At 37.0% G+C, this 14,895-nt stretch overlaps 1 protein-coding gene across 1 annotated transcript in view; it reads left to right on the forward strand.

Annotated features, from left to right (window-relative positions):
- The window catches only part of NBN (nibrin), a 24,795-nt gene extending 10,366 nt beyond the window's left edge, over positions 1 to 14,429 (forward strand). Inside the window, exons 8-16 of the mRNA XM_082046204.1 lie at positions 80 to 180; positions 1,355 to 1,496; positions 1,937 to 2,200; positions 2,474 to 2,948; positions 6,160 to 6,231; positions 7,705 to 7,860; positions 8,841 to 8,954; positions 9,904 to 9,953; positions 13,272 to 14,429. Of these exons, the coding sequence (XP_081902330.1) occupies positions 80 to 180; positions 1,355 to 1,496; positions 1,937 to 2,200; positions 2,474 to 2,948; positions 6,160 to 6,231; positions 7,705 to 7,860; positions 8,841 to 8,954; positions 9,904 to 9,953; positions 13,272 to 13,302 (1,405 nt within the window). The 3' untranslated portion in view covers positions 13,303 to 14,429. The remainder of the gene's footprint in view (positions 1 to 79; positions 181 to 1,354; positions 1,497 to 1,936; positions 2,201 to 2,473; positions 2,949 to 6,159; positions 6,232 to 7,704; positions 7,861 to 8,840; positions 8,955 to 9,903; positions 9,954 to 13,271) is intronic.
- Positions 14,430 to 14,895: the final 466 nt, after the last annotated feature.

Raw genomic sequence — 14,895 nt, forward strand, 5'->3', positions numbered from 1 at the left:
CATTCGTCTGTTAATCTTTGAATCCCTACTGAGAAACATTTTTTATTTTTTGGTCTCTATTGTATTTGTGTTTTAACAGTAAGGGTCTCAGGGCTATTCCCGAGGCAGAAATTGGATTGGCAGTTATCTTCATGTCTACGGAAAAATACTGCAACCCTCAAAAGCAGCCTGGTAACAAAGGTAATTGGAAGAAGGGTAGTGATAAGTTAACAGCATTAAAGAACCAGTATTCCTTTTCAAACAAGGGCATCAGTGGCTAATGTTGAAGTTATTTTGTTTTGCAAGACCACTAAAATGGCACTGTAAGTAAAATGCATACAGGTCTGAAGAGGGAGTTGTTTTGGTCTTGGAATAAACTTCAATGAAAATTATATTTCTCTTAGATGTAAATAGAAAGCAGATCTAAAATAGGCATAGAAAGCAGACACGTAGTACATTAATATTTAAAGGAAGGATCCTTTAAAAGTCTTCTGAAGTTCATGTTTTTAGTGACCATTGAGTTAATATGTATGTGGGAGTTTAAATTCCTTGCCGTTCTATCTTTTATGGAAAGACTGGGGTAATAAGGAGGTAAAAGGCGAATGTTTGAGAAAATAAGAACGGAATTGATTTCTAAAGTCTTGTGGGTTTTTTTTGTGCAAAAAGGGGTTTGCTTTAGGGAAATTCAACTGCCCCCCGCCCAGCTCAAAATCAGGCATAATCTTGATGTAAGAAGTAAAAAGAATGAGACACGATTGTCACATTTGCTAAAGTAATAGTTTGGGGGTGAACATTTCAAGTCGCAACTTGAAACTTAACTTCAATTTGCTAATACATTAGTATTAAAAATCTTTGAGCAACAGGAAGAGTTTTTGCTTGTGTAAGACTCTTGTCATGCTTTTTTCAAAATCGTTAGTCTGTATTTTGGTTCTATAAAATTGTCGGAGTTATGTGTATGATTTGAGGTTCTATTATGTTCTACGTAGTCTTGTAGCAGGTAGCAAATCCTACAATTTTTTAAAAGTCAAACAAAAACCTCATAAATTTGTCTTTATGTATAGGAACATTACTTATTCAAAAGTGTATTTTGAAGAGAGAAAGATATACGTGTGCTGGCAGAGCTCTGAATACTATTTTGGTTGATGGGTATCCTGTATGTATGTATCCATGACTTAGTTTGGTGGAATATTTAAGTAAAACTAAATCTCAGAATATGGTCTTCTAGAACTGTTTGCTTAATTTTTTTTAATTAAAATTGCATTAAGACCATGTTACAAAAATCTTACCCGATCAGTTACAGATGTGTGATAACACATGCGTGGAAACACAGATTTGATATTAAACTTTTAATTAGTCTCTTGTGTTGATCTTGCAGCTGTCACTAAAAGTGCTCCCACATCAGCTCTGTTGCGGAGAGACGTTTCTCAGAGTTTGGCTGTGGATGAAACCATTATGCCAACTGCTGCAGATAACAGCACAGTATATGTAGCTGATACAGAAACAGAAGAGCAGACATGGTAAAGTATTTATGGAAAGAGTTTCTAAGCTAATACTTGCAAATAAACCAATCTTTTGTGGCGGAGGAAATGTATTTTTGCCATGGACAAAGATGCAGTATTTGAAATGGCTCTTGCTGTCACTTTTCTGCAGTGAGATAATTTCTGCTTTTGAGTGGCAGATAATGGAAAACATCACATAGGACTTAGAACTGTTTCGGATACAAATGTAGATACTGCATATCTGATTTGACTTTCTTAACTATTAAAAATTTTTAAGCTGTTTCAGTTATTAAATATATTTGTCGTAACGGATTTTACAGTTTGTTTTTAGCCACACCTATGTTGTTTGTAGCTATGTTCAAAGTGCAGGTACAGCTTTTTAAAAAACTGGTATTCTACAGTGTATCTCTTTGATAACTTCTTGTGTGTTCACATAATATTTTTTCTCTCTAATATAGTATGGAGATAGCAAATACTCCCCAGATGGACAGAAGATGCAAAATGGCTTTCCAGGATATCACCACTGTGAAGAAAAACCCCAACACAAGTGGCAATGTAAATGCAGGAGCTTCAGTATCTAGAATGAATAGAACACCTGGGTTTAGTCAAAAAAGTGATCCTCTCTCGCCATCCAAAATTTCAGAAGCCGGTAAACCCAGTGAGTGCGCTTCACATCGCCAGTCTAACACAATTACAAATTACTTCCAGGTAGCTAGAAAGAGGTACGTTGAAATGATACTGACATTACATCCCTTATGTTGATGGTGTTTCTGGAAAATAATTTAAACTCAAGAGATTTACCTCTTTAAGTATGTTTTGAATTAAAAGTATATTTTAGATTAACTTCCTAGAATAGCAAGCTTTTTCTCAAGGGTACTTACTTTTCAAATTTTACAAGGCAGTCACTAGAGCCCCAGGAAGCTGTTATGTTGCAGATAGTCATATTAAAAATTGCTTTTGTAATTTCTTTCTTTTGTAATTACTTTGTGGCTAAGGGAAAGAGCTGAAGGAGGAGAAGAAACATCTGTACCCAAACAATCAAAACTGGGGGAACGGTCATCGCCTGTTTCTAAATGCACTGAATCCACAGCTTCATCCATGTGGAACAGGGAGGGAGAACAGCATCAAAAGGGAAATACAATCCTGGACTCAAACCCAGATTTTGTGCTAGAAGACACAGGTAGAAAGCTTACAGGGGAAAGTGGCAAACTAGCAAGTGATAAAACAGACACGAAAATTACTTCTAGTGAAAAGCGTGCACCAAAGAAGAGAAAGGAGTTAGATGATTTATCTGAAGATACAGAGGCTCTAGAAATTGTGTTTGGAAGCAGAGACCTAGACTGGGAAGATCAAATGGCAGATCAAGACCAGGAAGCTCAAGGAAATATTAAAAAAAAAAGATGCTTGGAAGCCCAAGGAAGCTCGATTCAGAAAGTCAATGTAAAGCAGAGAGACGAGAATAAAATATTGGTGAGTTAAATTCTTCTCATGTGCCTAATCTCATGTGCCTAATCTCATGTGCCTAATCGGTTTAGGAGAGGCAGGTCCTGTCTGACCAACCTGATCTCCTTTTATGATCAGGTAACTCACCTGGTGGATGAGGGGAAAGCTGTGGATGTGGTCTATCTGGACTTCAGCAAGGCCTTTGACACTGTCTCCCATAATATACTCCTGCAAAAGCTGGTAGCCCATGGCTTGGACAAGTGTACTCTACACTGGGTTAAGAACTGGCTGGAGGGCCGGGCCCAGAGAGTGCTGGTGAATGGGGCTGCATCTAGCTGGCGGCCAGTCACTAGTGGTGTTCCCCAGGGGTCGGTGTTGGGTCCAGTCCTATTTAACATCTTTATTGACGATTTAGATGAAGGGATTGAGACCATCATCAGCAAATTTGCTGATGACACCAAGTTGGGAGGGAGTGTCGACCTGCTGGAAGGCAGGAGGGCTCTGCAGAGGGATCTGGACAGACTGGAAAAATGGGCTGATTCCAATGGGATGAAGTTCAATAAGGCCAAGTGCCGGGTGCTGCACTTTGGTCACAACAACCCCCTGCAGCGCTACAGGCTGGGCGCAGAGTGGCTGGAGAGCAGTCAGACAGAAAGGGACCTGGGGGTACTAATTGACAGGAAGCTCAACATGAGCCATCAGTGTGCCCAGGTGGCCAAGAAGGCCAATGGTATCCTGTCCTGTATCAAAAATAGCGTGGTCAGCAGGACAAGGGAAGTGATCCTTCCCCTGTACTCTGCATTGGTGAGGCCACACCTGGAGTATTGTGTTCAGTTCTGGGCCCCTCAGTTCAGGAAAGACATTGAAGTGCTGGAACGAGTCCAGAGAAGAGCAACAAGACTGGTGAAGGGACTTGAGCATAAGACCTATGGGGAGAGGCTGAGGGAGCTGGGGTTGTTTAGTCTAGAGAAGAGGAGGCTTAGAGGTGACCTCATCACTCTCTATAACTACCTGAAGGGAAGTTTTAGCCAGGTGGGGATTCGTCTCTTCTCCCAGGCAGTTAGCAATAGGACAAGGGGGCATGGGCTTAAACTCTGCCAGGGGAAATTTAGGCTGGATATTAGAAAGAAATTCTTTACAGAGAGAGTGGTCAGGCATTGGAATGGCCTGCCCAGGGAGGTGGTGGACTCGCCGTCCCTGGAGGTTTTTAAACTGAGATTGGACATGGCACTTAGTGCCATGATCTAATAAACGGACTAGAGTTAGACCAAGGGTTGGACTCGATGATCTCTGAGGTCTTTTCCAACCCAGTCGATTCTGTGATTCTGTGCGATTCTGTAATCTTGAGATTTACAGCTGTTTTGGAAGGATACAGATAGGTTCTTTAAGGGTGAGGCTGCCTACATACCAAAAGTGGCTTTGTAAAGTTTGCTTAAACCTCTCAAAGCACTCTAAACTAATGATACGATGTATCTATTACATGTGAACCCTGCAGCGTGACACCTATCTGAATGTTTTTTCATTCTTCAAGACATTGTTTCTTTGTGAATTGAAAGCTACTTGTATTCTGAAAGTTTTCCTCTCTTTTTGCTTGAAGTACTGTAGGTAGAACAGCAGAATATATCCCTGGTCCAAGAAAAACTTCTCATATGTTGTTGTATTAATTATGATGTTGATATTTCTACTAAATACTCAATTTTATTATTTTTATGTAAGGGATTTTCCAAAGAAACCTGTAGTTGACCTGTTGAATACCACAGTAGTGTCCAACATCTTTCAAGTCAGAATCTCTAGATGCCACGTGGAAGATTGTTAAAATTCCTGAATAAGGCAATTCAAATCACTAATGTCCTCTTAAAACAAGCAAAACCAACCCCACAGTTTGTGATGAGTTTTCTTGATTATTTCTCTGGTTTTGTTTTTGAGAATAAGGCTATTTTCTAAGAGAAATTAAGGAAACAGTGGATTTTTCAGTCAGGAGTAGCCACTTCATTGAAAAAAAAAAACAAAAACAGCCAAACAACCAACAACCAAAATGCAGGTTTGTAGAGAAAAACAATGTTGAGAGCTCAAGTAACGTAGACTTGTAAGAATGCAGAGGGAAATAAGAGAGAAGGAACAGGTTTAATTTTCGTTTATTTTTAAAGAAAAGTATATCAAAACTTACTGTCAGGTTAATTCTTATGCAGTGTAGGTGTTGTTTAAATGCTTTAATAATAAAATTTGAATGTATGACTAACTGGAATTTGCAAGATACCTTGCATCAGATGAGAATTAGTAATGTCTGTGCATCCTTAGCTCAGAGCAGCTTAACACTCTTCTCTTGATATGTTACTGGAGTTTTTGCTTCTGGAAAGTGTGAATTTTGAACTTGGTTATGATGCTATTTTTTGGTGTTAGTAACAAGCATGTTCTAAAAGACAAGTAAGTCTTATAATTGTAGACAATCTTTGCTTCTTTATACTATTGGAGAGGAGGTACTTTCTATCAGGTCTAACTGTACTGAGAGACTAAAATGCCTGTTTAAAACAGTCTTTCAAATTTTTTTACAGCCTGGGAAGTTTTGTTAGTCTAATGTCCTGTCAGGATCATGAAGGAAAACAAATTCTCAAATAAAACTAAACTGTTGTTTTATCAGATGAGCGCATAAAGAATTTTATATGTCTTCTAATAGTTTCATAATTACTTATTTTATTCACATATTTTCAGTGGAATAGGAAGGAGATTTCATTATAAAGCTCCAAAGGCATATTTATGTTACCTGTTTTCTTAAAGTGTAGATGCACCTTGTCTACCTGGCAAGACAGAGAATGCAAGTAATTACTGTAGACTCAGTCTACAGGGTGCATAAAGCTGATCTGATTTTTTTCAATCACTGAAAATAATTTATGGAAGGCAAATCTGTACACTTAACATATGAAACTGAAAATGCTATTTTTTAAATATAAAAGCTTTTACAGTATTTTCCAGAACCTGGCAGGACTTTGAAGATTCTACACATGGACAAAACTTGCTACTGATATAAGAAAAAAACGTCACAAAATAATGGTGATCAACAGTTCTTAGAGTGTACATGAAATCATATAAATTTAAAAGTACAGTGCAGTTTATTTTCTGTCTAAATATTCATATTGATTTGAAAATGCTTATTTCACTGTAAAGAGCAGAAAACAATTTAATATAATTAAATCTGCATTTAATTTCAGTGTTACATTTTAAATAATTTTTAATCAAATAGAAAGAAGAGGAACTTGAATCAGTTTTATCTTCAGAAATGAAAAGTGAGATCAAGCAAGAGACACCAGTCTTGGTAAGAAACCATTTAATTGTATTTTTGAACAGCAAACTTTAAAGTAAGATCCACAAATACTGTGTTCTTAAAAGTAAAACTTTGATGCATTTTCATAATGCTTCTCAGAGTAAAGGATGTTCTGAAGATTTTACTCCTTAAAATAATGATGTGTAAATTTGCATAGCACAGTCCAACTTACTGACTGTGAAAGACAGAGAGAACTGTAGTTCATCCACATGCTTTTGTAGTGGCATTTGGGTGGATACTTAAGATACTTATACTACAGAAACCCAATGTAAGTGTATTAACCCTTCAATGCGGTTAATACTTGCACTGATATTTTTGTTAGGTTACTGCTTAAAGACCACAAAGAATGTAATCTCCTTGTCTGCCCTAAGGAGATCACAACTAGAATAGAAGAAATGAAGGGCTGAGAAAATAGCAGTAACATACGCCGATTAACAGTAAATAGCGTGCTAACTTTGTTATGCATGAGATGAGTGAAGGAAGGATGGGAGAACTGCAAGTAATGGAAGGGAGATGAGACTCAGTGAAACTGAAATGGAAAGATTCTGAAGAGATAAAGGAGGGTGTAGCCAGTCAGCAAGGCACAGGATAAAACCTTTTCACATACATACAGAAAACAGACCAAGAAGAGGGGATGCTGCGCAGTTACACCATAGTGTAGGGTCAGGTCTGATTAAGGGACTTTTAGTGTATACTTTACTATAAACCAACTGTACTGGGCTGGAGCTGTCTGTGAAGCTGGTCTAACATTACTTGTGAACTTGTCCTGCACCCAGACTTCTGTTTTAATCCACATAGGTCAAGGCCCAGCAGCAAAGTGTGCATGCAAACTTGCTCTCATATGAGCATTCTCAGAAAAAAGTTGCTTCATAGATCAGGTCCAGCTTAAAGCGCTAAAGTTGGACTAAATGGTAAATCTGTAGGCTACAATAGAACTGAAGATATTAAGCTTTGTCTTCCTTGGAGTTAGCTGGAGTTTCCATTAGAGAAAGCAGACTTGGTGAAATTAGTTTAGGTAAGAGGCAAGGCGAAGGGAGAAGTAATTCTTAGGTACCAGCTAAATTAAAAAAAATAGAGGTTTGGGGTTTTTTGTTGGTTTGGTTTGGTTTTTTTTTTGTCTGTTTGTTTATTTGAGGCTTTATCTTGAAATAAGATGCTAGTGAAATGAGGTACACTGCCTTCATTATTATTAGTGCTATTCTTAATGATCCCATCTTTTCAACAGATGCAAATATGACAAATATACTGACCTCTCAGCCATATTGGTAGTACATAAGGAGGCTGAGAAGTACATCCATCTGCTTGGTTTCTAGCACAGCTGCTGCTTCCCCTCGCCCTTTTATAATCCTAATTTATACCTCAGCTGTGCTCATGATAATGTCTTTCTCTAAGTTTATGCTGTTAGGTATGCTGTGTGTCTGTCCGTACACTTGAATTGCTCTTTCTTTTTTCTTCCCACCTAAGAACCACAACAAACTTCAGGATGACTCCAGCAATCTTCCTAGCAGACTTCTGTTGACTGAGTTTAGATCATTGGTTGTCAGCCATCCAAGACAGAACAGTCAGTTTATTGGAAATAGCAGCTACGGGGGGAAGAAAAATTTCAAAATGTTCAAAAAGGTTAGTGTGTGTTTGTGATGGTCACCAGATGGCACTGTTTAAAAACACTAAAAAGTATTGTCTCAAGATTGTAGGAATCAGTTGTGAAAGATTTTTTTTTTTTTTAGTTGATACTAACTACAGAAAGAAACAATTAAAATGCCATATTCTACTGTTAAGAAATATTTTGCTAATTGACTAAAGAAGTAGCCAGCTGACAAAGGCTTATCTCATGCTAGATTACTGAGATGCCTGTATTCTCTATCCCAAGCTGTTACTTGGCATAAGTTAAGTGATGCCTACCATAACTTCCGGTTGTACCTCCAAATCCTAGCAATTTGCCTTCTCCAAAGACGTACATATAAAGCATATGCTGATTCAGAATCTTGCATCTTATCTAATAAATCGTAGGTTTCTAAATAGAACTCAGTCTGCTATCTAACAAAGGTAAGTTGATAGCTTGCTTGGATCCTGAAGATAATTTCAAGACCACTTCAGTTCGTATTAAAAATTTTAAAAAATATATGTGGTATAAGATTACTAGAAATGCATTTCAGTAAAATGAAGAGAATGTGAGTCATATAATGCAACTTCCTGCTTTCTGGGAATGTGCTCTCATTTTTAGATAACATTTTAAATTTCTGCTAGTATTTTCTTTTCATTGTTTTGTAAAGATCCTTATGTATTCTGATGATAAAATACAATCTATCAGTAAAAATCAGTTTATACTGTTTTCAAACTCCATTTAATATACTATCAGCTTTATTTAGCATATCTAACTTGGCAGATATTTTTGTTTTTTGTTTCCTTTGATAAAAGATGGAGTTAATAGCTTTCTGTAAATGCTTTTTTTCGCTTCAGCCACTTTTAAATATGGTCTCTGATAAATGTTATTTGAAGACTGACCTAACTTTCTTCTGTGATATCTAAATAGACTTTCAGAATTTGTTAGACCCTTGCAGTGTGCTTGCCTTGTATTTTAAGAATTTATTGTGTGACAGGTAGCTTATCCAGGGGCAGGACAACTTCCATACATTATTGGAGGATCAGATTTGATTGCTCACCATGCTAAGAAGAATTCAGAGCTAGAAGAGTGGTTAAGGCAAGAAATGGAGGTAAGGACTTTGTTCTCAAAGTTGAGCAAACAAAATCTTAACTCATGTATTTTTGAAATGAAACCTCAGCCAATAAGCTGTCCACACATAGTCACAGGAACATACACATTAGGAAAGTTACTGGAATTCAGAGGTCAATGGTAAGGCTCATCTTTTGTCTTGATTATTTGAATTCATTTTACATACAACATTAATATAATCAGAAAAACTGTTTTAAACAAAATCAATAACCTAAAAGAAAATTATCCTTTTCTTTAATAAGGGGAAGAAGCATTGTGGGTACTTGTGACTTCTAAAAATGTGACAGAGAACTGGGAAGAACTTCTATATGGTAGCCTGTGTTCAAATTGTTGTATGGTGAAATTTACATTCTGCTCTAGAACAGAACAGAAAATACCTGCAGCAGATATAGACAGAATAAATTCAGCATTTTTTCTGTTATAAAAATCTTCACCTTTGTATGTTAAAGTTCTAAAAAATATTATATTTTATCATAGCCATTCTCTAGCATTTTCATTGTCCAACAGTATCTTTACAAATACTTGCCGATGAGCTGTATTTTATTTCCACAGCCTGATAAAGATCCTGTTACATGGGGTTTTGATTATCTCATGGGTTTTTTTAATATCCCTGGATATAAATAATACAAATTAAAATTCCCTTTACACACTAATAATCAGATTAAAATGTCCCTATTTCTGTAATGATAATTAAAACAAAAAAAATGTATTTCTGAGCAAAATTGGTATCTTGCACAAACTAATCCATTTCATTAGTTGGTAGCAGTATCCAAACTTGCGTAGTGCAATATATTATCTAGTGTGAATGTGCACTTAATTTAATACTTAGGGAAAACTTATTTCTTCAGGAAAAACTGTGTTAGTGCAGGGATGGATTGTTCATTAGCTTCACCCTTAACATCCAATATTGAATAAACTTATTTTTTCAGGAACAGAACCGACATGCAAGAGAAGAATCACTTGCTGATGATCTCTTTAGGTAAGAGTTTTATGTTTGTACTTCAGAAATGTGTATTTTTTGCGTCCCACCATTTTTGACAAATTCCAATTTTGTAAAAGACTTCTTTGACTATTCTTTTGAAAATTCCATGTATGGAATATACCCCAAATGACACCACAGCTTCTCTCAAGCTTGATTTTGTTTGTTTGTTTTTGTTTTTTTGTTGGTTTGGTTTGGTTTTTAATACCTTTAACTTTCAATTTAATTCAATCTTTCTACAGTTTTTTAATAAGAACATTCTCAAACAAAAATGTTGCTCTTTCCTATCTCATGTGCAAGCTTGAGCATTCACAAAGACTAGGAGATGTTCTGGGGTCAGGCTTTCTGCCGTTAGTGGTTGCTAGAGCCTAATGAAGTGGTTTGATCTTACAGTTAAGTCAGTCTCTGAACTCCCAAGAAAAAGAGAGGGGGTCTGACACTTTTTCATTCTGGCCATGGCACTTGTCTGTCCCCTTGCTGAAGTCACTTGAGGGAGCTAAAGCAACAGAATTCTAATTCTGTGAAAAAGTGATTGGCAGAACTGCCTTTTTTTTTTTTTTTTTAATCTTTGAAGTAATAAGTCCCAGAATTTAAAACAAAAATTAACCAAAACCTAAGTAAATCCTTCAGTGTGGCCCCTCTTTGTCCCTTATCTTTGAGACCTTAAGCTGCTTCCAAACCCATTCACAATGAAGGAGCTCCCACCTTTTGGTACTTGTTGGAATCTCCTCAAGTGCCACACCAGCTTTCCAGGTTTCAGACTGAGGAGCGGAGGCATTTTTACACCAACCATTCTGTGCTCCTGACAGTGTAGTACAGTCATTAATTCTGTCTGAATCAGTGCTTATGTCACAGGAGTTTTGACAGATTTCTTTGGTAGATCCAGGTTCACCTTGGCTGTTTGCCATTGCTTTTTGCCTTAACTCATTACATTTACCTCTAAAATACAATATGTTTCAGCAGCTTTCTTCAATAACCCCCACTTCAGTTGTCTAGCACTTTCACTAATCTTTCTTTTGAAAGAGGGAATCATCCTATTTAGTTGATTTCCTGTCCAGTTACTTTCAATTGTAATCCTAATTTAATGATGTATAAGTAATTTCTAATTAAAAAAAATCTAAGCAAAATTTGCCATTTTATCCAGTTTTTACAGCTGCAATACAGCCCTTAAATATATGTCAGTTATGATGACATTTATAAAAGCGTGGTGCAGCTTGATTGTTTTGCTGGAAGGTTAACTGGTCCAAAATATCTTGATTAATTTTAGCCTTTCAAAACACAGCAGTCGAGACTTAGATAATTTGCATTCATTCATGTTTAGAAAAGTTTTTACCTCAACTCCAATTTATTTAGTATAGTTGTACTTACAGAAGTTTCCATAGTCAAAAATATCAAAACATGCAATTTAATGTTCAGCAGTTTGTAACTTCCTTCTGATTTTGTCCTTAATCCTGAGTAAAACTACTTTGCATAATGCTAATGTTTACAGCTGCAATTTCCCATGAAAATTGCATTTGACAATGCCATTAGAAAGAGTCACGCAGTAATTCCAAGTTAAGATGAGGGTACAGCTTTTCTTTCTAGCTCAGCTGCTGCTGGGTACCTACTGAGGTAGAGGAGGAAGGGAAGGCATGTTGTACTGTCTGCTAAGAGTAGAGATAAATGGATTTATGTTCAGTGATAGCCCTTTGGATCCTTCACTCCCTGCTTCCAGCAAGTTCTTTTGTTTTGTTGTGCATTCACTCACAGTAGTGGAATCTCTGTAGTCATTTTGACATTTCAGGTCACAGACAATCTACAGTTTCCTTTTTCTGATAATGTTGCTTGATTTCTTTCTGTCTGAAAGACTTAATCCAGGCTTCATTTAACATGGAAAACAGCCGGAGGTGAGGTGGGGGAGATGACATGAAAAGATGTTCATGACTGTCAGTGTCAGCATCTCCACAGACAGTCACAGACAGGGTTGAAGCTGTTGGTGTCCAATGGCAGGTTTCCATCACATATCATCCCCTTCTCCTATCTGGTTATCTTTCCCCCCTCTCCTTCCCCTCCAACCCCTCAAAATAGGATTTGGTGTCCAGGACCTATTTAAACGTTAGAACTGATGTGTTACAATGCTATAGCAATAAATTCAAATAAATCCTTTGCAATTTCATATAGGGATCTCATTTTGTTTAGCAAATGTTTCATTATTTTCTTAGTTTTTATGTGAAGAAACAAGCAACCACTGTTTGGCTTCTCACCTGCCATGTGTTTGACTAACACTGAAAATTGTGCATTTAGGTAGAAAAATCTATGTGGTGAAGGAGGATGTTTTTGTCCAAATCATTGTCAAAGAAACATGATACCACATATCAATAGTATAAGAGCCACTTAGAAAATCTTACTGCATTAACAGCCTATGCTGTTAATTAAAAGTTAATAATAAACATTTCTTTCAAAGGATACACATTTTTGCCAGAAGTCTGAGTTGCATAGCGGCAACAGCAGTGACTTCTAATACCTTTCTAGTTATGTGGTGATGTAGTTTGGCTCACAAGTTGTCATATCTTCCTGTCCAAGCAAAAGAATTCTTAATGAGCGAGAACAGAATTAGTGGAAATAAAACTGCCTGATCATTCAGTTGTGTCTGTAAGTTATTCATGCATGAATACAAAACACAACAGAGTTTCAAAGAAGTGACACAGGATTTTGGGAGATGAAGCACAAATGGAGACAAAGCAAAGGCCAAGGGGGATAGCAGTGTCAAACAGAGGCAAACTATAAGCATATTGCTGTAAGTCAGGGAACTATTTAGTATATTCAGAAAGCAGATATAAATTACCAAAAATCAATCAGAAGCTGTGTAAAGGGGAAGGTAAGGCAAGGAACTGCTCTGTGTGGCAGTAGGAAGCAGCAGAAGGGTTTTATCTAAATGAGCTGTAGCCGAATGTTGTTCATTGTTGTGAATATACAGTACCCCTTTCCCCTACCTTCTTCTCCTCCCTTTTTTTTTTTGTCTCCAAGTGAGGAGTGTACTGTTGGGATGTTAAAGGCTTGGAGAAGCTTGTTCATGCATCAGATTTCAAGATTTTAAGTAGCTGGGAAGTCAGTGAAAATGTTAGTGAATGTTGTCTCCAGCTAATGCACAGGTTCCAGCTTCTGCATCCTTCAGTCAGATTGTAGCACCTGTAGTTATATAAGTTTAGTCAGGCAAAGGACTGAACACTGACCAATCCCTTGCTATGATTATATAAAAGACCTATTTACATCACATGGTTAACTTTGAATGTTGTTAAGTTTTACTTATTTGTGACAAATTTTCTTTTTTTGTTGCAGATATGATCCTAACGTGAAAAGGAGAAGATAAATCGTGACCTGAATTTACAGTGATTCTGTAGAAAAATCTGCTTTTCTGTTCCTTAGGTGTGCTGGTTACAGTGTGTAATATATGCCTACGTATCAACATTTGAGCTATTATTGTAAGACTTGTTTTTAAGTCTTGCTTTTATTAAAGAAAAAGAAGAGTTTCTTTCACTGCTTGGTACTTAGAGATTACAGATTTTCAGGACCTTAATAAATTTGCTTCAGAGAAATGCTCAGTAAAATACTACAGATACTTAAGATTACACTTTAGGCTGTTTATTTCTAATGTTAGCTTATCTGTACTAGTTTGGGGAAAAAAAAGGAAGTTAGCATCAGGCTTTTTTTAGAAAGGCTTTGTTAATTAGGTTTATGTATATTGTTGATTTTGATTTGAGGTGGAGGTTTTTGAAGACTTCATAAGTAAATTAGACCAAACTTTAAATTTGTTTCTCACTTTATTATTTAGTGCCCTGTGCATGATGGATGTGCCCACCATGTAACTGGGGGAACACCCACAGAAAAAGACTTGGAGATTTCTTTATAGTTCTTGTTTGAGATGTCTGTATCAACACTTCCAACATGATCTTCAGCTTTCTTTGCAGGCAGCTGTGTGCTCTCAAGAGGGGAAGAAATTGTGAGGATTTCCACAGTAGCGCTGAGAAGAAAAAAGTTAGATCAGCACTTGGCTGAAGATGGACCCAGGGTATGTTGTTGGTTTGGGTCCAATTTGAGGGTGCCTCATAGGTGATAGTTTAATTTCTAAATCAGCATCTGCTGTCTGGTTGATGAGAAACCTGTAGATGAGTGAGCCTGAGCCTTTTGCTATTTTAACACTGAGTTATGCTTACATTAAAAAAGAAGATTAGGCATCTAAATGTCTACTCCTTAACCATGGCTTGAATTCCAAATTCATGTAACAAATCCTATTGATAGCACTGAAGCTTTCTTTCCATTTTACTGTAATTTTGTCATGATTTTCAGCTCCAGGCATTGGAGCAAACATGCTTGTTGGCTTACTGGTTTGGGCCTTCTGTTACTGAAGTTTCTGAGGTAGATGATGGAGGACGTGATTACATGATCCAAGTCTTGGGAGTGTGAACATCCAATAAATTACATAAGTATTTGCCTTTCCCCTGGAACTATTTTATTTTGTTAAACATACTGGTTTTGGCCAACCCCAGCCACAGCTCAGCCCCACACAGCTGCTCACTTACTACCCCCCAGCAGGATGGGAGGAGAGAATCAGAAGGGTAAAAGTGGCAAAACTCAAGGGTTGAGTGTAAGACTGTTTTATAGGTAAAGCAAAAGCCTGGAGCAATTAACTTTGTATTCTGCAGTTCAGAACTTTTGCTGGGAGCTCCATTTTCATTCTTTGGGCCTTGTGCCCTGTGGTTTCAAAATTCAGTTCACCACTTTTCTGAGAGAATGTGTGGTGTTGATTTTCTTCAGAAGGTTAAAAAAAGTTCAGTAACTCAGACGTGACATCAAACGTTTCTCTCATCTGCCTCAAACCACAATCGGCAAGTGTAAAGCATACACACCTTTTTGACAAAACACTGCTCTTCACCTAGAAATACATCAAAACAGAAACTTATCT

This window comes from Streptopelia decaocto (assembly GCF_964273445.1).
Source record: "Streptopelia decaocto genome assembly, chromosome: 2".
NCBI classification, from domain to species: domain Eukaryota; kingdom Metazoa; phylum Chordata; class Aves; order Columbiformes; family Columbidae; genus Streptopelia; species Streptopelia decaocto.